At 46.5% G+C, this 24,317-nt stretch overlaps 1 protein-coding gene across 3 annotated transcripts in view; it reads left to right on the top strand.

The window, feature by feature from the left end:
* The window catches only part of COPB1 (COPI coat complex subunit beta 1), a 213,012-nt gene that overhangs the window by 37,494 nt on the left and 151,201 nt on the right, over positions 1 to 24,317 (top strand). For all 3 annotated transcript variants that reach the window (XM_069223690.1, XM_069223691.1, XM_069223692.1), the window contains exons 5-6: positions 3,348 to 3,462; positions 4,744 to 4,836. In XM_069223690.1, coding sequence (XP_069079791.1) covers positions 3,348 to 3,462; positions 4,744 to 4,836 — 208 coding nt within the window. The remainder of the gene's footprint in view (positions 1 to 3,347; positions 3,463 to 4,743; positions 4,837 to 24,317) is intronic.

Below are 24,317 nucleotides of genomic sequence, written 5' to 3'. Positions count from 1 at the left end.
TTTGGGGTAGCCCTTGGCACCAGACTATCAGATCCTGCCTACCTGAATAAGAAGGACACTCCAGAGACGCAAAAGCAAGAACTGAAGACCAGTGACTGACTCCGTGCCAACCCTGCCAGCCTGCCTTCTGATTTTGACAACTGTGGGCCAACAATGCCAGCGTGGTCCCCAGTCCCTCCAGAGATGAAGTCTCTTGTGGGTCTCCCCATTGTGACTTTCATGCCGACGCCTGCAGCATCTTTGGGCACCCTCCACTACGACTGCTTCTGGTGATGGAAACCCGACAGTTCATGGACCTCTACATCTGTCCTCCCCGAGAAGAGGACCAGAGGTGTGCCTACCTTCATGAGCCTTGAGAAACCTCAGCCCACTTGTTGATTTAGTCGGACTAGACACCCAGTCCACACCTACAGCCTCTTTCTGCAGGCCCCCTATTTCACCTCCGGTGACAGAAACCCGATGGTCCTACAAACCTCCGCACCGGGTGCCCCAGACCAAGTAGATAAGGACCACAGGTGTCCCTACATCCACCATCACTGTAAAAACTGAACCCCCTTGTTGGTTCTCACAGACTGGTTTTCTAGTCGCTACCGGCAGCATCTTTTTGACCGGACAAATCACCATTGACTTCAACGAGGCACCCGACACTGAACTGCACCACTGCACCCAGCTGCCCAGGTGTCACCAGAGGTGACCGGTTGGTGTGGCCTAGGACCCTACCCTATACTCTCCTCAAGTCTGGAAGATTGGTCTTGTAAGTTGCTGTGGAGTACCTGTTTGCCGTAAATTCTTTCTTTCCCATAAGCTAACATAGCAGCTTTCGAAAATTGGCATTCACTTTTCAAACCTGTGATAATTTCTAGTGCCTAAACATATACAAAGATAACTATTTTTTTTTTTAAATTGGTGTGGATCTCCTTATTGAGTTGTGTGTCTACGGTAAATGTCTAAGGGCCAGATGTAGCATTTTCCGATTTTGCGAATCGGAAAGTGCGAGTCGGTGCGACTCGCAATTTCCGATTCGCAAAATCGGATGCAGTACAGTGTCTTAGGCACTGACTGCGAGTCGCTATGAGGTCGCAAAGACCCACCTCATTAATATTAATGAGGTGGGTTGCATTTTGCGACCCCATAGCGAGTCCCTGCACTCACACGGATGGTGCCCAGCTGAAGTCCGCAGACCTCCATGTCTGTGACTGCTTTTTAAATAAAGCAGTTTTTTTATTTTATTTTGCAGCCCGTTTTTCTTAAAGTAAAATGAGTTGCAAAAGAAAAAAAATAACGAAACCATTCGGTTTCGGTTTTTCAGAGTAGGCAGTGGTCCATTGGACCACTGCTTGCTCTGAAAAACCCTTTTTGGCAACATTCACAAAGGGGAAGGGGTCCCATAGGGACCCCTTCCCTTTTGCGAATTGGTTATCACCAGTGTGACACTGGTGGTAACTGCGAATTGCTTTGCGACCGTATTCGCTGTCACAAAGCAATTTAGCATAGCGATGTGAGTCGTAATTAGGAAGGGGACACCCCTTCCTATTTGCGAGTCGCATTCACAATTTGCGAGTCTGTACCGACTCCCAAATTGTGAATGAGCATCGCAAACGGCATTTTGCATGGCACAAACTGCGATTTTCGCAGTTTGCACCATGCAAAATGTTTGCTACATCTGGCCCTAACACTCCTCTCTGATAAACCTAAGGCTGCTAAACCTCACTACCACCTAAGAGAGCACCTTGGGATTGCTAGAGAAGCCTCTATCCACTTATTAGGGAACACCTGGACTCTTTGCACAATATACCTAATTTTGGTGTACTATATAAAGATTCCGCTTCCTACACAAATTACACAAAATGTGTCAAGAATATCACCAGAGTTTTACTGGTAAATTCAGCAAATATTGTGCTTACAAAAGGGGCTGGATTGATGGGTAGTATTGAGGCTTCCTTGAGCTATTTTGGATTAGTTTTCTTTTACTGACTCAGCATTATAGAGAATGATTACCCATGGTTTCATTATTGCCAATGGTAGAACTCTAAGCTTACAAGCAAAGTGAGATAAAAAATGTTCATGTGTTAAATGAAACACGAAGGAAGAGACAACCATTGCACAAGTAGAATTCTCCAGTGATCCGATAGTGAGTGAACTGGCAAATTGAAAAATTACCAGATTCCCAGAGTTAGTTTCGTGGTTGCTACCCTGCTCAATATGTGCATTTCCCCAGTTATGCCAAAGTGACTGAATATATGCCATATAAGGCTGGGTAGTTGATAACTTAAACCACTCCATATCAACCCATCTTTTTCACAGACTCAAAACCATTCAAAACGCCACTGTCCAACTCTTCCTCGACCTCCCACGCCGAACCCACACCTCACCACTCATTGGAGATCTCAATGACCTCCATCCAGAGGTTCTGCCAGTTCAAACTTGGCACACGCATTGAAGTCACTACACAACATGGTACCCGCAGACCTCAGTCCCTGGCTTCACTTCCAGCAGCCTACCAAACAACTTTGCTCAGCATCACTCTCCCTTGCACATACCCCACATCCACAGAAGTAGAAAAAGAGGTTGATTGTTCTCCTACCAAGCCGCCAAATCTTGGAGCGACCAACTATCAACCTCCCCCTCCCCCCCAACCCAACCCATCAGGGCCTCTTCCTCACTTCTTGAATTCCACAAGAAGCTGAAGACTTGGCTTTTCAATTAGTGTTCTTGCAGGACCATCGAGACTGCATGTACTCATGCCCTGCCTTACCACACACCTACTTTCACCTATTCAGAACCCGGATACCCTCATGAGTATCAAGCAGTGCTCAACAAATCCATCTTACATTACCGCCTGGTTGTCATTTTGCGAATGTTTGTACTACTTGTGGTGTTGCCTCTTATCAAGTTCTTGCTGATAGTATCCTACTCTGATATTTCATAAAGAATCACGCAGCCATTCTGCTCATCCAGTTTACGTACCAGGCCAATCAAGCTCCCTTGAGGAGATTCAGACTAAACCATGTAATACTTCTCTTTTATACTCTAGGCCACTATTTTACCATAGTTGCTTTATTGATAGTACCTAATGCTTCCTCCTCTTAAAGTACGGTCTCCTTTCTTGCTACGTAAATCGCTTAATTGCCCTTTGTGGGTACTCCAGTGCTATAATATTTCAAATAAAATAAGTGAAATGAAGAAATGATGAGGGCCCATCTTAGTGTAAAGTGCTTATACAGGAAATATTCGTTTTCAAAATATAATGTTTTCAAATGTGAATGTGCCTGTCTTTTTTTCCAAACGGATGTGATACTTTAGCTGCTGTAGTCCCTTATCATTAAAAGCTGATATTTGGTTCTCAGAAATTTTGAAAACCTCATCCCAGATGCTCCTGAACTGATCCATGATTTCTTGGTGAATGAAAAAGATGCCAGTTGCAAGAGAAATGCATTCATGATGCTAATACACGCAGACCAGGTGAGTGCATCTAAAGATATGGTTCTTTGGTGAGGTAAACCGTTTGGATGCCTGTGCTGAAATATGTATGTGTGGTTAAGATACTGAATAATGAGCTACATTCTCTCTGATAGAGTGTAAATTCTGAGCTGTGAACATTGCAGATTTCTTTGCATCTTCATGTACTCAGTCAGTCATAAAAGTAAGGATGAAGAGATATAGAAGAGAGAAGTAGTTATGAGGGCAAATAGGTTTTTGAAAACGTCATCTTGATCCATAGATGCAAAAGACAGACCCATTATTCTAAGACTTTCTGGTAGTTATTTTTTACTAAAACATACAAATTTGGTTTTATAACCTTGATAAAAGTTAAATCGGTTGCAGAAGTAATTTTTATCTTTAGATAGTTGGGTGGAGTTCGAGAACTTGCTGTTACACGAAAGGGTGAGAGTTGATCCTGGTGTTTGTTTTTACTTTTGCACTTGAAAACTATTAAAGATGTTCAATACTTAACACTCTGTAAGTTGTCTTATGTTTCTCTAAGCGGACCTCTAGCCTGTAGACAGAGGGTTTTTTAGCCCTTTGCTACTTAACCCTTTTATATCTAGTGGCTCTCTTTGCATCCATTTCTTTTTACTGAAGAATCATTTAAGCCTGCAGTTAGCCAAGACTCGCAAGCGGTGGATATAACTAGCAATAAGTGCGTCAATAGCTTTCTGCCCTTGACTGTCTCCTTTGTGCAGTCTTATTGCCCTGTTTACACATTATCCAATGGCTTTTTTTGCCAAGGGTGATTTTTTCCCCCTCATTGTAATCTGTTTTGTAATTATTTATATGGTTTACTTAGTGTTGCAGGTTTTACACCTTTGATTAAATGTTACTTTGGTACGGTAAGTTTCTCTCAACCCAAGCCTTTTGTTTTTAACTTAGCTCACTTATCCTTAACTTCAATTATATAGTCACTAATGTAGACTTCTAAGGAATATGAGAGTATGTAGTGAAATAAAACGTAAACAATAACCTTGAAATGAGGTGAGCAGTATTGTCAATGGGATGTAAATATGCAAAAAAAAATATATAATAATAATTTTGCTCCAGCAAAATTGCCATGCAAGTTGTCCCTGAAAGGAAAAACAGAACTTAAAAACAAACACCGAAAAATGAATATGCCTTAAAATAATTTGTTACACTTTAAAATTGTCTTGTGAAGGTCCTCTAAGGATATTTGATGTGTTTTATAAATGCCAAATTTATGTTGTGAAAGCTGAATGTTTCTTTTGATGCTATATTATTTTCCCATAGGACCGTGCATTAGATTACTTGAGCACTTGTATTGATCAAGTGCAGACTTTCGGAGACATTCTGCAGTTGGTGATTGTTGAACTGATTTACAAGGTATGCTTTTTTAATGACTAAACCAGCAGCCATTTGCACGCTGAGATCATTATTTGCTATTTCCTTCCCGGGTCTGTGATCAGTTTGTATTTGTTAGGGATGATGGTGCAGAGGAATGTAGACATTTCACATTTGCAAATGAGGTCGTAAAATATTTATGGTGACCTTGTTGTGTTATGGCATTTGATTTCATAATTTCACTTGATCCTCTGTTAAGGTCAAATTAATTCCCTATGTAGCTTTATTCACTTCATCCTTTATACTATGCTTGTAATTGCAAATATCTCACTGAATACTTTAAGGTTTGTGGGATCCTTCATAACACAGCTACAGACTTCTGCATTTCCGTGCATGGAATTTGTTAGTTGAGTCTCTGCTCACTTTTGGTCGCTTGGTTTGCACACACTAGGTCACCTTCATTAGATGCAGGTTTTGATGGTCTTTAATGCAGCAGTCATCAACTGTGCCAAACTATGTCTGAAATACTATATGTTTGTAAATAATTCATGTATATTGTGCAACAAAATAAGTAGTTTCTATTCTTTTAAGTCCATCAAGTTTCAAAAAAAATCTTGAGAAAAGTCTTGTGATGTGACAAAATGTGACTGCTGCAGTTGTAACTTTGTAAATCATTTGAATAATAAAATATATTTAAATTTTCTTGTGCATTAACTGTACACATATCTATATACGCACACATCATGTGTGTGTGTGTGTGTGTGTGTGTGTGTGTGTGTGTGTGTGTATATATATATATATATATATATATATGTATGTTCGATGGCATGTGTAGCTGCAGACACACATTCTGTGCATACGTCTGCCATCTAGTGTTGGGCTCGAAGTGTTACAAGTTGTTTTTCTTCGAAGAAGTGTTTTCGAGTCACGGGATCGAGTGACTCCTCCTCTTCGGCTCCATTGCGCATAAGCATCAACTCCATGTTAGATTGTTTTCTTTCCGCCATCAGGTTCGGACATGTTTCCTTTTGCTCCGATAGTTTGAGTCAGAAAAGTTTCAAAACTCTCTATTTCTTGTCGGTATTGGTTCGATCGTGTTCCATCTTCTATCAATACTTCGGTACCGTCTGATCAAACATAGTTACTCGCCCTTTGGGGCGCCCACGCCCAACTCGAGCCTAGTCGGGCCGACCGTGCGGAACCCTCATGGACCGCACTCCATTCTGCTTTTGCCCTCGGTGCCACGCTAAATTCCCCTACACAGACCTACATCTTGTTTGTAATCTCTCTTGCCCCATACCATCGGGAAGAGGATTGCGAAGCCTGCAGATCCTTCCGTTCCAAAGAAACGCTCTGAGACAGAAGAGCTCAGAGACTCCGAGCAGGAGTCCGAGGAGGACAGACCGGTCATGGCAGGACAGCACGTGAGTACGCCTGCCCCTCTCCCAGCCAAGCACAAAACATAAGGCCTTGGGTACGCCACTGCCGCAAGGCCATGGCTCGACCCGGAAAAAGACCTTCGGTGACCAGCCCACAACTTTGGCACTGAAAAAGGCCACTCCTCCCAAGCCATCGGACTCGAGCCGAGGCTCTGTCTCCAAGCCCAGCAAATATCGATCTTTCGAGTCGAAATCTCGAAAATAATTTTCGGAGCCGAGACCATCCTCAACCCCCACTTTTTCGATACCGAAAAAACCAGCTTTCGGAGTCGAAAAACCCAATTTATACAGAGGAGCATGGACTTTCACAGGCACTTAAAGCCACAAAGCTACTGAGGAACATTCACAAGTGGAGCCACTTGATGAAAGGCGAGCCAGGATTGACATCCATAAAGACACTGGCAGAATTTTAACAGCACCGCCTCCAAAACCAAAGAGGAAATTAGCCTTTCAAGAGGAATTGGACACTGCACAGCCTCCAGCTAAAGTGCCAAGAACAAAGGAGAAACCTCTACCTCCTCAATTTTCTCCTCCTCCGTCTCCTCCTCACTCCCCACATTTACTTATCTCTCCCCATACTAGTCCTACACCTATGCAATCACCAGCACACTCATTCGATTTGCAGCAGGACAGTGTGGATCCATGGGATCTTTATGATCCAGACCCCATTCCAGATAACAACCCAGATTGCTATCCCTCTAAGCCTTCACCACCAGAGGATAGTACAGGCTACACCCAGGTCATAGCTAGGGCGGCATCCTATCACAATGTTGCCATGCATACTGAACCATTAGGGGATGACTTCTTTTTTTTAATACACTCTCCTCTACACATGCATCTTATCAGTCGCTTCCCATGCTCCCCGGCATGTTAAAACATGCTGAATAAATATTCAAGGAGCCAGTAAAAGCAGGAATAATTACTCCTAGGGTGGAGAAAAAATATAAGCCACCTCCTTCTGATCCTGTCTTTATCACCCAACAGTTACCTCCAGACTCCGTAGTTGTAAGCGCAGCCAGAAAAAGAGCAAACTCGCAGTCATCAGGTGATGCACCCCCACCAGACAAGGCGAGTAGGAAGTTTGATGCTGCGGGGAAAAGAGTGGCATCTCAGGCAGACAACTCTCAGACATTGTTGGCTAGATACGATAGGGCCCATTGGGATGAGATGAAAGACATAATTCAGCATCTCCCCAATGAACAGCAAAAGAGGGCACAACAAGTAGTAGAGGAGGGCCAAGCCAGCTCCAATAATCAGATCAGGTCAGCCCTAGACTCTGCAGATACAGCAGCCAGAACCATCAACACTGCTGTAACCATAAGAAGACACGCATGGCTTAGATCTTCAGGATTAAAGCCTGAAATACAACAGGCAGTCCTAAATATGCCCTTCAACCAAAAATAACTTTTTGGCCCAGAGGTGGACACGGCACTTGAAAAAATGAAAAAAGACTCGGACACCGCAAAGACCATGGGTGCTCTGTTTACCACGCAATAGAGGGGATCCTTTCGTAAGCCCCAATATAGAGGTGGATTTCGAGCCCAAACTGCCGAGGCATCCACCTCACAGCCAAAGTCAGCCTACCAACCTCAATATCACGATGTGGTTTCAAAGTTACTTATAGAGGCCAGTACCCCAGAGGCAGGGGAAAATATCAAACAGCAAAACAAGCCTCACAACAAACTAAGCAGTGACTTGTGCCATCCCTTCCCAATTCACACCTCACCTGTGTGTGTGTGGGGGAGGGGGGGGGGGGGGGAGACTGCAAAGGTTCCACAACAATTGGCTACCCATTACCACAGACAGCTGGGTATTATCAATTATCCGCAATGGCTATTGCACAGAATTGACACCAACTCCACCAAATGTTCCACCAAAACCACACAAGCTGTCCACAGACCATATCGCTCTGTTGCAAGAGGAAATAAAATCTCTATTAGTCAAACAAGCAATAGAAGCTGTGCCACAAAATCAAATAGGGACAGGAGTTTACTCACTGTGTTTCCTCATTCCCAAAAAGGATGGAACCTTAAGGCCAATATTAGATCTCAGAACCCTCAATCTTTACATCCTGTCAGAACATTTTCTCATGGTAACACTACAGGGTGTTATCCCACTACTTCAACAACACGATTTCATGGCAACATTAGACCTCAAGGATGCGTATTTTCACATACCCATCCATCCAGCGCACAGGAAATATCTCAGGTTTGTCATTCAAGGAAGGCATTACCAGTTCAAAGTGTTACCCTTAGGAATAACAACAGCTCCCAGGGTATTCACAAAATGCCTGGCGGTAGTTGCAGCCTACCTAAGAAGTCAACATATTCATGTCTTTCCATATCTCGATGATTGGCTAATAAAATCCAACAGTCATACACAGTGTCAAAACCATACGCATTATGTAATATAAACCCTACACAACCTAGGGTTCTCCATCAACTACCAAAAATCACACCTACAACCTGCACAAATTAAACAGTATTTAGGGGCAACACTAAATACGCAAACAGTGCTTGCAAGCCCAAATCCGCAAAGAATAGAAGCATTTCACAATATATTAGCACAAATACAGACAGGCCAACAGTATACTGTCAAATTCGTCATGAACGTATTGGGCATGATGGCATCCTGTATTGCGATTGTCCCACTTGCAAGACTAAACATGCGGCCATTGCAACAGTGCCTTGCACAGAAATAGGCACAGGGTCAACTTCAAGATCTAGTGTTGATAGATCGCCAAACATACATGTCCCTTCAGTGGTGGAATTCCACAAACCTAAACAAAGGGCGGTCATTTCAAGACCCCGTGCCTCAGACCATACTTACAACAGATGCATCAATGATTGGCTGGGGAGCTCACCTCAACAGTCACAACATTCAAGGACAATGGGAAACGAAACACAAACAGTTACACATAAATCACTTGGAGTTGCTAGCTGTATTCCTAGCACTCACAGCTTTTCAGCCTCTTCTCACTCACAAGAATATCCTTATCAAAACAGACAACATGACAGCAATGTATTACCTAAACAAACAAGAAGGGACGCATTCGTCCCAACTCTCCCTCCTAGCCCAAAAAACTTGGCAATGGGCAATCCACAACAAGATTCACCTGGTAGCATAATACATTCCAGGGATACACAACCAATTGGTAGATGTTCTCAGCAGAAATCATCAACAAACACACGAGTGGGGGATCCACCCTCAAGTACTTCACCAATACTTTCAACAATGGGGAACACCAGACATAGATCTGTTCGCCACCAGCGAAAACGCAAAATGCCAAAACTTTGCATCCAGATACCCACATCCCCTATCCATGGGCAATGCTCTGTGGATCAATTGGTCAGGGATATTTGCTTACGCTTTTCCCCCTCTCCCACTCATTCCATTTCTAGTCAACAAACTGCGTCAAAACACACTCAAGTTAATACTCATAGCGCCAACGTGGGCCCGTCAACCGTGGTACACAACACTATTAGACCTGTTGGTAGTACCACACTCAAAACTCCCAAACAAACCAGATCTGTTGACACAAAACAAACAGCAGATCAGGCATCCAAATCCCAACATACTCAATCTAGAGATTTGGCTCCTGAGGTCATAGAATTTCAGTATCTACAACTACCAACTGAATGTATGGAAGTAATTAAGCAAGCAAGAAAACCCACTACCAGGTAGTGCTATGCCAACAAATGGAAAATGTGTGTATTGCTGTCAATCTAAACAAATTACCCCGCTTTCAGCATCAATACAAGACATTGTATGCTATTTGCTTCATTTTCAAAAAATCTAATTTAACTTTTTCATCCATAAAGATACATCTCACTGCAATCTCTGTGTATTTGCAAAATATACAGCACAGCTCTTTATTTAGAGTTCCTGTTACCAAAGCCTTCATGGAAGGGTTAAAAAGCATCCTCCCACCTAGAACGCCTCTAGTGCCTTCATGGAATCTAAACATAGTGCTCACGCAACTTATGGGCCCACCATTTGAACCTATGCACTCAGGTCAAATACAATTCTTAACATGGAAAGTATCCTTCTTAGTTGCAATTACTTTATTGCGAAGAGTTAGTGAAATTCAAGCTTTCACAATTCAAGAACCGTTCATACAAGTACATAGGCATAAAGTTGTACTAAGAACTAACCCTAAATTTCTTCCAAAAGTAGTATTGCCTTTTCATCTCAATCAAATAGTGGAACTACCAGTCTTCTTTCCTCAGCCAAATTCTGTGGCAGAAAGAGCCCTGCATACATTAGATATGAAAAGAGCCCTAATGTATTACATAGATAGAACAAAATCATTCAGAAAAACTAAACAGTTATTTGTGGCCTTCCAGAAACCACATACTGGTAACCCCATTTCAAAACAAGGCTTAGCAAGATGGATAGTAAAATGCATACAAACATGTTACCTTAAAGCTAAAAGACAACTCTTAGTTGCACCTAAAACACATTCCAAAAGGAAAAAAGGGGCTACAATGGCATTCTTAGGCAATATATCAATGGCTGAAATATGTAAAGCAGCTACCTGGTCAACACCACATACATTTACTAAACATTATTGTGTAGATCTTTTAGCAGCACAGCAAGCCACAGTAGGTCAAGCTGTACTAAGAACATTATTTCAAACAACTTCAACTCCTACAGGCTAACCACCGATTTTATGGGAGGAATAACTGCTTTTTAGTCGATGCACAGCATGTGTATCTGCAGCTACACATGCCATTGAACGGAAAATGTCACTTACCCAGTGTACATCTGTTCGTGGCATGTTCCGCTGCAGATTCACACGCACCCTCCCCAGAAGCCTGTAGCCGTTTAAGTTAAACAAACACTTGTACATATTTATATATCTATATATTTGCATGGACATCTCTTTTCTTTATACTCTATCACTCCTACCTTACCCTCTGCGGGGAAAAGAAATCTGACCATGGAGTCGATGCCCATGCGCAGTGGAGCCGAAGAGGAGGAGTCACTTGATCCCGTGACTCTAAACCACTTCTTCGAAGATAAACAACTTGTAACACTGTGAGCCCAATACTAGATGGCATACGTATGCAGAGCATGTGAATCTGCTGCGGAACATGCCACGAACAGATGTACACTGGGTAAGTGACATTTTCCACATATATATATATATATATATATATATTTATATGTGTAAAGGTGTGTGTGTGTCTGTATGTGTAAACCCCATCTTAATTTTGTAGTGGGCTTACTTTTGATATATGCAAGTTTCATTCTATTAAAAAGTATTGTTATTGAAAGGCCATGTGTTACATGGTTATTGTTTTATTGTGGTGAGTGCATTTTTCTCAGCACATTTATTTGTCTGGGATTGGTGTTACAGGTAAGTTTATTTTTATTATACTGTGCATGAGGATGGTAATAATATGCATAAGACCTCATGCAGTAAGAAGCCTGCATGTACATCAAGCCTTACGATTGGCAGACTTTTGGGGCTTTTATGCTGAAAATGTTGATGTGAAAGAAGACCGAGTGAGGCAAACAAAAATAAAGTGTCACCTTCGTGACTACCCAGAGATCACTACTTCTGAGATATGCAACAGCAAAGCTTCCATGGTACCATGTTGCAAGAGACCCTCTGTGGCGTACAGTACTATAGGAATGCATCAGTTACTGAATATATCAACTAAAGTTGCATTGTGCCCTATTTATTTTTGTTCAATGCCATGTGTAGCTGCAGATACACATGCTATGCATTACTTCCGCTATCTAGAGTCACAGGATCGAGTAACGACTCTTCCCGGTCAGACTGCGCATGGGCATCGACTCCGTTGTTAGATAGCTTTCTTTCCGCTGTCTGGTTCGGATGTGTTTTCCTCTCGCTCTGAGATTTCAAATCGGAAACTTTAGATAACTTTCTTTGACTGTCTGTATTGTTTTGATTGCGTTTCCACCCATAGTTGAACCGATACGAAATTTCGCCCTTCTGGGCGCGAGCGCCCAACTCGGGCCTGTTTGGGCCTACCACGTCGAAGCCTGACTGGTCGGACTCCATTTCGATTTTGTCCCCAATGCCACGCAGAAATTCCATACGCAGACCAACACCTCATATGTAATCTTTGTCTCTCTCCTGATCATCGAGAAGAGGATTGTGAGGCCTGTTGATCGTTTCGATCCAAGACGACCCTGCGTGACCGGAGAGCCAGGAGACTGGAAATGGCGTTGGAGAGTACCAAGTGTATCGACACCATGGAGGAGGAACAGGAGCAGACTGAAGTTTCCATCCAAGACACCGACTCCGAAGAAGACTTTGAGGAAGACAGACTCATCACTGCTGGTCAGCACGTGAGTATGACTGCCCCTACGTCCACTCCTAAAATGTCCTCAAAGGCTTTGGATGCACCACTGCCAGAGAGCCATTGTTCGACCTGCAAGAAAATACGCCGAAAAAGGCCACCCCTAGTTCGATACCGGAGTCGTGCAAATTCACCAAAAGCTCAACCTCCAAACCGAGTCTGCGTCCACACTCTTCAGAGTTGAAGCTTCGACGTCCTACCTTGGAGCCGAAACAACTGGCTGAATTTTTGGGCCCGAAAAAATTGTCATCTTCGAGCCGAAAAAGGCATCTTATTCAGACGAATAAGGACTTGCGAGCCATCTTAAGCAGAGCTCCAAGCCATATGATGAACAGTCCTCTAAATCATTGAAACCATCCGAATATATTTCTGAGACACGGAAATTCAACCCATTGAAATCATAGATGAGAGACAATCAAGGATCCATATCCATAAAGAGACTGGCAGACTGACTACTGCACCTCCTCCACAGACTAAGAGAAAGTTGGCTTTTCAGGAAAATTTAGATACTGCTCCACCACCAGCAAAGATCTTTAAGCGGAAGGAGAAGCCATTACCTATGCATACTTCTCCCCCTCATTCACTACAACTTTCTTTTTCACCACTAGCCCACCACCTTTGCCTTCATCAACTCATTCACAGACGTATTTTCATGGTGATACAGTTGTTCCTTGGGATCTGTATGATCCAGATCGGATACCTGCTAATGACCCAGACTTATATCCTTCCAAACCTTCCCCACCAGAAGACACTACTGCATACACACAGGTCATTGCTAGGACAGCAGCGTACCACAGGGTATTTATGCACAGTGAGCCTTTGGAAGAGGATTTATTTTTTAATACCTTATCTTCCACGCACTAACGTTACCAGTGCCTCCCAATGCTACCTGGCATGATAAAACATACAGATGAGATATTTAGTGAGCCGGTTAAAGCTAGGGTTTTATCACCACGCATTGATAAAAAATATAAGCCTGCACCTACAGACCCTACTTGCATTACCCACCAGGTACCTCCAGACTCAGTGGTTGTCAGTGTCGCTAGAAAAAGGGCCAGTAGTCACTTGTCAGGGGATGCCTCTCCCCCTGACAAAGAAAGTAGGAAATTCATATCTGCTGGCTAGAGGGTAGCTACACAAGCAGCTAACCAATGGCGAATTGCAAACTCCAAAGCCTTGTTAGCAAGGTATGATAGAGTTCACTGGAACGAGATGCAGGAGCTTTTACAACACCTGCCAAAAGAGCACTAAAAAAAGAGCTCAACAAATTGTTGAGGAAGGTCAGGCCATAAGTAACAACCAGATACGGTTTGCTCTTGATGCTGCAGATACTGCAGCTAGAAGCTTGAATACTGTTATCACCGTACGCAGACATGCATGGTTACGTTCCTCTGGATTCAAGCCAGAAATAAAGCAGGCAGTACTGATTATGCCTTTCGATAAAAAACACCTGTTTGGCCCGTAGGTTGAAACCACAATAGAAAAACTCAGGAAGGACTCGGACACTGCTAAAGCTATGGGAGCCTTACATACAACACATTACAGAGGCTCCTTTCGTAAGCAGCAATTTAGAGGAGTATTCAATCCACAATCCACAGATGCTTCTACCTCCCAGTCTAAACAAGGGCAACAACAGCAGTACCAGAGAGGGGGCTTTAGAGGCTCTTATAGAGGCCAACACTTTAGAGCCAGAGGCATATTCCAGGCCTCAAAACATGTCACTACTCCATCAAAACAGTGTCTCACTAAGCATGCCACAACCCCACACATCTCCTGTGGGGGGGGGCAGACTGCAGCAATCCCAATGGCAAAATATCACCACAGACCAATGGGTACTTTCAGTTATCGGCAATGGTTATTGCCTAGCATTGATTTCTACACCTCCAAACATTCCTCCACGTTATCACAGGTTGTCCCCAGAACACAATGTTCTATTACAACAAGAAGTACAATCGCTACTACTAAACGAGGCAATAGAATTGGGGGGGGCGTGGCCTGGCTGCCGGGCAAGATGGCCGGCACTGACTGAGGCTCTGCCGGGCCGCGGGCCGTTTATTTGTTTTATTTATCCTGCAGGTGGTGCTGGCTGGGGCGGGCCTGGGCGATACCCCGAGTGAGCCCCTGTGACGCTTTGGGCGCTGTGGGAGCGCGGCTGGGGCCTATATTCACGCGGGCGGGCTGGATGGTAGGTCGCTGCCGGCGCGCGCGTTTTGAAAGGCGGGAGGCTTGGAAACTGCTCCCGGCGAGCCGGTGGGCCTGATCGGCGGCTTGGTCGGGCTGCGGCCCTAGCGACCCTCGTGCTCCCCCCATGGCCTCCGCGGCCCCGCGGCTGCAGTGACATGTTTGGGCCTCGTGGCCCTTTGGACTCTGTGTCACTGGTGGCGCCTGGGCTTGGATGGCCCGGTAATGCGGCCGGGCGTGCGAGGAGCAGGCCCAGTGCAGAAACTGGATCGGCCCTGAGAGGAGGTGGACTGACCTGTGGACTGTGGCGGCCGGGGGTGCCAGATGTCGGTGAGTGGACGGCTGGTGGGGCCGCAGCGTGCTGCTGCGGAGTGCCCCCCAGAGCGGGGCCCAGGCGGGGCCCGTCGGATTTCATTGGAGGACATGTGCTGCGCTACCCAGAGTGCCTGACTGGATGCTGGGGCCGATCGCTGGAAAGTGGGTAGTGGTGACCTGGTGCTGGTGATGCTGGCTAAGCCTGTGGCGGTCCACTGAAGGCCTGAAGTTGGATGAGGCTCCCCTTGCAGGGGGGTCTGCTATGGCTGCGGCCCGGGAGCGGTTCCCCTGCATCGCAGATTTGCTGAGCTAGAGCTGGTGCCAGTGGAACATCGTGAGGTACCAGCACGGATTGGCTTGCTGTTTGGAGAGTTTTGATGCAGGCCTGGTGACCTGGGTTCTGGCTGGTGGATCTGCGGAGCGACTTGGGTAGCTGGGAGAGAGCTACCGGTTGTGGGAGTTCATTGCACCGGATCCTTTCAATTGCTCCAGTGCGGACAGGAGCCCGAACGTGCTGAGCTGACTATGGGCAAGGCTGATCAGCGTCAAGCAAAACTCACCTTTGAGGGTGGAAAAAAGAGGAGTGCGGCTCCTGCTTCCCAGCCCAGTAAAGTCGAGATTGGTGAGGGGAGCCCAGAGGTGTCTGTGCGGTCCATGTTTTTGGAGCTCAAGACTAGCTTGGCTGGCATCGACGCCAAGCTGGACCATGTGACGGAACAGCTAGACCACATCAGAGCCCAGGTAGATGACCGCGATTCCAGGTTTGAGGTTTTGGAGTCGCGTACGTCGGAAATAGAAGATGCACGCGGGGTGATAGAGAACAGATTGCACAAATGGAGCGCATCCTGAGGTGATACGGAATAAAAATGAGGACTTGGAGGCGAGGTCCCGCCGTAATAATATTCGCATCGTGGGGCTGCCGGAGGCGACTGATATGGGTCGCATGGAAGCCTTTGTGGAGAGTATGCTGTCGGACTTGTTCGCGGGCGAGCTCTCATGGATGCTGGTGGTGGAGAGGGCGCACAGGTCCTTGGGGCCTCGGTCCCCGCGGGAACTCCTCCGCATCCAATTATAGTGCGCCTATTGAATTACCGGGACCGGGATGCTGTCCTTTGGCAAGGGAGAGAAGGCCGCTGGTGTACAAGAATTCGGAAATCAACTTCTTCCCGGATTACACCCCTGGTGTGCAGACTCAGAGGCGTGCTTTTTTGCCGACCAAACGGCTGCTGAGCCAGGCTGGAATCGGGTTCGCCCTGCTGTATCCGGCAAAGTTGAGGGTGCGACACAAGGGAAAGGCGCTGTATTTCACGGACCCAAAACAAGCGGCCAGGTTTGCTCGACAATTACCCAAGGGGCGGGGAGCTGCAGAGCCGGGGTGGGCCGGGAGCGGAGGATGCCGCCTTAAGTGACAATGACTAACCGGCTTCGGATTGTCCTACTAGTACCGGTTGGGGCTGCTGGGGTGCGCAGGTCCGCTTTCGCGCACGGGACCGCCTGGTGTGTAGCTGCTACTTGGCCCATGGGCCCCTATTCCCTAGTGTACACTGGGTGGAGAGCTGTTAGGCCGGCTATCGCCCCTGGGAGGAGTCCTGATAATTTTTGCTTTGGTTACAAGGGGTGGATTTGGAGTTTGAGCGGGTGGGTCACTGAAAGGGTCCGATTGGGGGGCCTGAGTGGGTGGGGGGGGAGGCGCGGGTTTCTTTTGGTCGCAGGGCGACAGTTTCATATGTAGTTCTGGTTGACTTTCCTTTAAGTTTTTGGCAGGTGGAGATGCGCTCTCTTGTGCGCCGATGGATGCCAGTAGGGTGGGATGGGGGGTGATGGTATGGCTGTGGTCCGATGTTTGACGTGGAATGTGCGTGGGCTCAATGACAGACGGAAGGCGCGATTGGTGGCCGCTTATGTTCAGCGACATGAAATTGATATTTGTATGCTACAAGAGACGCATTTGGTGACGACTGCACTGGGTAGATTGAAAGCTGGGTGGGTTGGTGAGGCTCACTGCTCCATGTAGTCTGGCTATGCTCGTGGAGTAGCAATCTTGATCCGCAAGGGGTTGCAGTGGTGCACACGAGAAGTTATTGTTGATCCAAATGGCAGATATGTTCTACTGAGCGGTACGTTGCTTGACAGAGCTTGTCGGCTTGTGGCGGTGTATGGGCAGAATGTAGATGACCCAGAGTTTTTTCTGATGCTGTGGCGCTTGGTGGAATCGCTGGGTGCGGGTGCAGTGATCTGGGGAGGTGACTTTAACGTGATTTTGGATGCTAGGATGGATCGTGAGAGTGTGGCCAGGGTGCAGTATGTTTCAGCAGCTAAGTCTTTGGCGGCAGTGATGCGGAGCGGCGCGCTGGTGGACTTGTGGCGGCAAAAGCATGTAGATGTGAGAGAGGATATGTGTCTGAATTATGTCCATGGCAGTTGGTCCCGAATTGACTTTTGGCTGGGTACCAGGGATGTGGAGGTCTGGACGAGAGCAGTGGATCATCTTCCCCGCACATTGTCGGACCACTCGCCGGTCAGGCTGGAGTTGGAGATACCTGGTGAAAGGCTTTTCGGGAGGAAGTACGTGAGGCTATTAAGCTGTTTTTTGCTGAGAATTGGGTATCTGTGAGGTCTGCCGGTACCCTATGGGACGCATTTAAGGTAGTTATTCGGGAAGTATGCCTCTCGAAACAACATGGTATAGTGAAGGCCTTGAGGCGGGAGATGGCTGACATTGAGGGAAGGCTTATAGAGTTGGAGAGGCGCCTAGCTGTGGGCTGGTTCGGAGCGATACTTGCGGAGATCCGGCGAGAGGTGTCCTTGGATGAGGAGGCCTCCCTGAGACAAATTTGTTTTACCGGGAGGCATACGCGGGCTCGTCGTTATGGGGAGGGTGAGAGAGCGGAGTGCATGCTTGCAGACATGCTTCGCAGGCCCTGGGCCAGTAATTATGTTACAGAGATTGTCGATGCCGAGGGAGGAAAGGTGACGGTAGTGAATGGTGTAATGCAAGTGTTTACAGAATATTTTGTGCAGCTCTATGCGGCCCCGGAGGGCCTGAGTGCGGCGGCTGCACAGACGTACTTCGAGGATATTGCTCTAGTATGGTTTGATGAGGCGCACAGGATGTACTTGGATGAACCGTTCACTGTAGAGGAGTGCCGGCGGCGATTCGCGGCCTGTCTGGTGATAAGTCCCCCGGCGTGGACGGCCTGACCCCAGCGTTTTATAAGGAATATGTGGATATTCTTGCCCCGTGCCTGTTGGAGGTGTATGCGGAGTCACTGGAGACCGGGTCGCTGCCGGCCTCGCTCCGGGAGGCTTTGATAGTAACGATCCTGAAGCCTGGGAAGGACCCGAGCTGATGCGATTCGTATTGTCCGCTCTCCATGATTAACATTGACAAGAAAATCCTGGCAAAAATGATAGCGGCGTCTCTGCAGCCACTTCTCCCCAGGTTGGTGCTACCAGATCAGTCGGGATTTGTCCCCGGGAGGTCTACAGGTCACAACTTGCGTACTTTCTTCGCGGTGGCGGGCTCGCTGGGGGCAGAGGATAATGCGGCGGTGGTATTTCTTGATGCCACCAAGGCTTTTCTCTCCCTGGCCTGGGACTATATGTTTGCACTTTTAGGCCGTGTCGGACTCAGCGCGCGATTCGTGAATTGGATTAGATTGTTGTATACTCTGCCTACGGCTAGGTTGCGCCTTAATGGATGCGTGTCAGCTCCATTTCCTGTTGCACGCGGTACGCGTCAGGGGTGCCCGCTGTCCCCACTCCTTTTTGCGGCGGCGATGGAGCCTCTGGCGGCGGGGTTGCGACAGAAGTACAATGATAGAGGCTTACAGTTTCGACAGCGACCTGTCTTGGTATCTCTGTACGCTGATGATATTGCACTATACATGCGGAATCCTGGTCCGAATCTGGACATTCTATTGGAGGAAATTGTGCGCTTTGGTACTTTTTCTGGTATAACTATCAATTGGTCGAAATCAATGGTTTTTTCTTTGACTCCTGATGTGATAAGATTTGACTCTCGATACCCCCTTGCCTGGGCAGAGGGGCCGGTGCGCTATTTGGGTACACAGCTGAGCTGTGATGTTGATACACTATGGCTGGCTAACTACTGTGCTGCACTGTCATGGCTTGAGGAAAAGGTTGAGACGTGGCGCGCCCTACCACTATCGTTAATTGGGCGTATGGCCATAGTAAAGATGGTGGTTCGCCCTAAGTTCCTATATCTGTTTGTTAGTCTTCCTCTCCCGCTCGCGAGGGGCTACTTACGACGCCTGCGCTCTGCGCTGATTCGCTTGGTGTGGGCGGGCCTTCGGTCTCACATCTCCTGGGAGAAACTGACGCTGCCGTTTGAGTTGGACGGGCTTGCTGCTCCAGACCTGGAGTTCTACTACTACTGTGCACAGGCACACTTTGCGTATTATTGGCTGAATCCGATTCGATACTTGCTGCATTTGGCGCCTGAGAGTGACGCCGTGTGGCTGGATGGCTTGCTGTGCGTGCTTGGGGGCCAAGTTCGGTCTCGAGTTAAGGGAATTGACATGGTTGCATGTACAGTAAGAGCGTGGGGGGTGTTGATGCAGCGTTCTGGGATTACCGCGCCTTTTGCTCCCTCGCTGCCCGTCATGGCGGTTGTTGATGCTCAGATGTTCCGGGATGGCAGGGTACGTGGTTTTCTCTGAGATGCTGGCTTGACAGAGCTGGGGGATTGGCTAGTGGACGGTCGTCTGCTTGACATTTCAGAGGCGCTGGATGGCTGTGATGGTACGGCGCTGCAGCGCATGTATGCTCTCCGGGTCCGTGCTTTGTTACGGGACCGATTTCTTGGCCCGGCCGGGGCACCTTTGGAGTTTCTGGCGCTGGAGGTGCTATGTAATGCGCGGTCACCGAGTAAGCTGGTCACCAAACTGTATAGCTGCATGCAGGCGCAGAGAGGTGGCTCTGGGTAGTCCTCCAGGATTGCATGGGAGAGAGATGTGGGGGAGCCTATCACAGAGGCAATGTGGCGCAGCTGTTGTGCCCATATGAGAGCGCTGTCACCGAACTACAGGTTACTACTGCTGCACTTTAAGTTTTTGCTGCGACTATACTATACACCCAGGGGGCTCCACTCTATGGGTTTGCGTGCGGATGCATGCTGTGCTCGCTGTTATGCGCTGGATGTGGGTTTTCTGCACCTGGCGTGGGAGTGTGCGGAAGTCCACGCTTTTTGGGTGGAGGTTTTGCAAGTGATTACTGAAATGATCGACCTGGAGATGCCTGTCTCTCCCAGGGTTGCGCTGCTTGGGTGTGTAGATGAGATCCAGGGACCGCATAGGCGACTGGTGGGCTTGCTTTTGCTGCTGGCCAAGCGTAGGGTTGCCATGTTCTGGGGCAGGAGGAGTGGGCCGCGTAGATCTGAACGGTTGCGAGATGCTGCCTTTTGTCATGATCAGCTGACGGTTTTCTGGGAGCTGATGCCTGAAGGGTCCCGACCTAGGGATATTTGGGTTCTGCTGAATGAGTATCTGGCGTCCCGGAGTGAGTAGGTGGAATTGCTGGAGAGGCTCACGCTAGTGGCTCACTCCCTCCCTTGATTGGGTATGCTTTTGTGCTGCTGAGTTAGGCTAGCATGACCTGGCTGTGTGCTCCACCTGCCTCTTTGTTTGTTCTTTTTGCTGTTTCCCCCCTCTGCTATGATATGCTGAACCTCTTGTTGACTATGACAAACCTCCTGGACTGGCTATGCGGACTATGTCGACTGAAAGTCAGAGGAGATGGCTTGGAGAAGTGCCCTTGATACTGATGCATACTGTGAGAAACATTTGTTGACTTCTCTTTGTTGGCTGGGACAACGCTGTAACTGAGGAGGGCTGTAGCATATACAATTTATTGCTATGACGAGGGGGCTCGTTTGTGTTAATGTATGTTTTTTGTATATTGCTAATTTTTTTTTTTTTTTTTTTTTAAAGAGGCAATAGAATTAGTCCCAAAGTCTCAACAAGGAACAGGTGTATACTCACTATACTTCCTCATCCCCAAAAAGGATGGCACTCTAGGACCCATTCTCGATCTCAGACCACTAAATTTATATATTCTGTCAAAACTCTTTCACATGGTAACTCTGCAGGACGTCTTTTCAATACTACAAAAACAAGATTACATGACTACATTAGATCTCAAAGATGCATATTTCCATATACCCATCCACCCAGCTCACAGAAAATATAAAAGGTTTGTGATAGCGGGAAAGCATTACCAATTCAAAGTTTTGCCGTTTGGCATAACAACAGCTCCAAGAGTATTCACAAAATGTCTAGCGGTAGTAGCAGCTTACCTAAGAAGATAACTCCTACATGTCTTTCCTTATCTAGATGATTAGCTAATAAAATCAATCAATTTAATACAATGTCAACAGCACTCTCAATACACAATACAAACCCTACATACATTAGGGTTCACTCTTAACTACCAAAAATCCCATCTTCAGCCAGCACAGGTACAACCTTACCTAGGTGCTATTCCCAATACGCAAAAAGCCTTAGCCTATCCAAATACACAAAGGATACAAGCTTTCCAAACTCTCATACCACAAATGCAGCCAAATCATCAATACACTGTAAGATTTATCATGAAACTATTGGGAATGATGGCATCCTGCATAGCAATGGTACCACATGCAAGACTAAACATGAGAACACTACAACAGTGCCTCTCACAGCAGTGGTCTCAAGCACAGGGTCAATTGCAAGATCTAGTGTTAGACGCACAGGTCCCTTCAATGGTGAAATCTAAGCAATTTAATGAAGGGCCGGTCATTTCAAGACCCTGTGCCTCAGACCACAATAACAACAGATGCATCGATGATAGGTTGGGGAGCTCATCTCAATAACCTTACCATTCAAGGGGAATGTGATTCAAAACAGCTACATTATCACATAACCCATTTAAAATTATTAGCTGTGTTCCTTGCCCTAAAAGCATTTCAACCACTTCTCAAACACAGGACTGTCTTGATAAAAACAGACAATATGACAACCATGTACTACCTAAAGAAACAAGGCAGGACACATCCATCTCCACTGTCCCTTCTAGCCCAAACAGTATGGAAGTGGGCAATTCATAATCACATTAATCTATTAGCAGAATACATCCTAGGAATACATAATCAGCTAGTGAATCTCCTAAGCAGAACACACCCACAGATACACGAATGGGAGATTCACTCTCCGGTACTTCATCAGTACTTTCAAAAGTGGGGAACACCAGAAATAGACCTATTCGCAACAAGCGAAAACGCAAAATGTCAAAACCTTGCATCCAGACAGCCACACCCTCTGTCCAAGGGCAATACTCTATGGATCAACTGGTCAGGGATATTTGCTTACGCTTCCCCCCCCCCCTCTCCCACTAATTCCATTTCTGGTCAACAAACTGCGTCAGACCTCTCTCACCACGATACTCGCAGCCCCCACGTGGGCACGACAGCATTGATACACAACACTCCTAGACCTGTCAGTAGTACCTCACTACAAACTTCCAAACAGACCTGATTTGTTAACGCAAAACAAAGGACAAATCAGACACCGAAATCCCAGTGATCTCAGCGATTTGGCTCCTGAAGTCATAGAATTTGGATACTTGCAGCTCCCATTAGAATGCATGGAAGTGCTCAAGCAGGCATGCAAGCCTACAACTAGACAATGCTATGCCAACAAATGGAAACGATTTGTTTATTATTGTCAATCTAATAATACTGACCCTCTTACAGCATCAATACAAGATATTGTATGCTACCTACTTCATTTACAGATGTCAAATTTAGCTTTCTCATCCATTAAAATCCATTTTACTGCAATATCAGCATATTTGTAGACTATGCGACATAACTCTCTCTTTAGAGTCCCAGTTTTTCAAGCCTTCATGGAAGGACTAAAACGTATTATTCCACCTAGAACATCACCTGTTCCTGCTTGAAATCTGAATATTGTACTCACATGACTAATGGGCCCACCTTTTGAACCCATGCATTCCTGTGAGATTCAATTTTTAACCTGAAAAGTTGCTTTCCTAGTAGCAATTACTTAATTAAGAAGAGTTAGTAAAATACAGGCATTCACTGTTGAGGAACCTTTTTTCCAAGTACGCAAACATAAAGTTGTACTTAGAATTAATCCGCTGAATGGTTTTGTACGGGTAAAACGCCAATCTAGCTATAACATCCCTGTAACTTTTATTTTTCCATTGAGGGCGAATATATATATATATATAATGTTCGATGGCATGTGTAGCTGCAGATACACATGCTGTGCATATACTTCGAGCCCAACACTAGAAGGCAGGAGTGTTACAAGTTGTTCTCTTCAAGTCATGGGATCGAGTGACTCCTCCTCTTCGGCTCCATTGCGCATGGGCATCGACTCCATGTTAGATTATTCTGTTTCCGCCGTTGGGTTCGGTTGCGTTTCCTTTCGATAGTTCGATTTGGAAAACTTTTAAAACGCTTCATTTTTCGTCGGTATTGTATCGATCGGGTTACATCTTCTATCGACACTTTGGTACTGTCGAAGGAGACATCTCTACTCGCCCTTCGGGCGCGCGCGGCCAACTCTGGCCTGGTCGGGCCGACCGCGTGGAAGCCTCATAGATCGGACTCCATTCCGATTCTGTCCTCGGTGCCACGCCAAATTCCCTTATGCAGACCAACACCTCGTCTGTAATCTTTGCCTTTCCCCAGATCATCGGGAAGAAAATTGCAAGGCCTGCCGATCCTTCCAATCAAAAAAGACACTTCGAGACAGAAGAGCACGAAGATTCGAGATGGCGTCCAAAAGCTCCGAACATCTCGACGTCGAAGAGGAAGAGATCATGCAGACAGCAGTGTCCGCTCGAAGTTCCGACTCTGACCAGGAATCAGAGGAAGACAGACCCGTCACGGCAGGACAACACGTGAGTACGACTGTCCCTGTACCATCTCAAAGACTGAAATATAAGTCCTTGGGTATGCCACTGCCGGAAGGCCATTGCTCGACCCGAAAGAAGACACCCGGTGACCAAACAGTCAGTTCGGCACTGAAAAAGCCCATTCCTCCGAAACCATCGGAGTCGACGAAAGGCTCCGTCTCCGACTCGAGCAAACACCGCTCTTCGGAGACGAAATTTCGGAAATCCCTTTCGGAGCTGAGACCATCCACTACACCATCTTTTTCGATACTGATAAAGCCAGCTTCGGAGCCGAAAATAGCAGGTTACACCTGAGGAGCATGGACTTTCT

This window comes from Pleurodeles waltl, chromosome 3_1, assembly GCF_031143425.1.
Source record: "Pleurodeles waltl isolate 20211129_DDA chromosome 3_1, aPleWal1.hap1.20221129, whole genome shotgun sequence".
Lineage (NCBI taxonomy): Eukaryota > Metazoa > Chordata > Amphibia > Caudata > Salamandridae > Pleurodeles > Pleurodeles waltl.
Note: the sequence above shows the minus strand (reverse complement) of the source record. Positions and strands in the feature narration are given on the sequence as shown.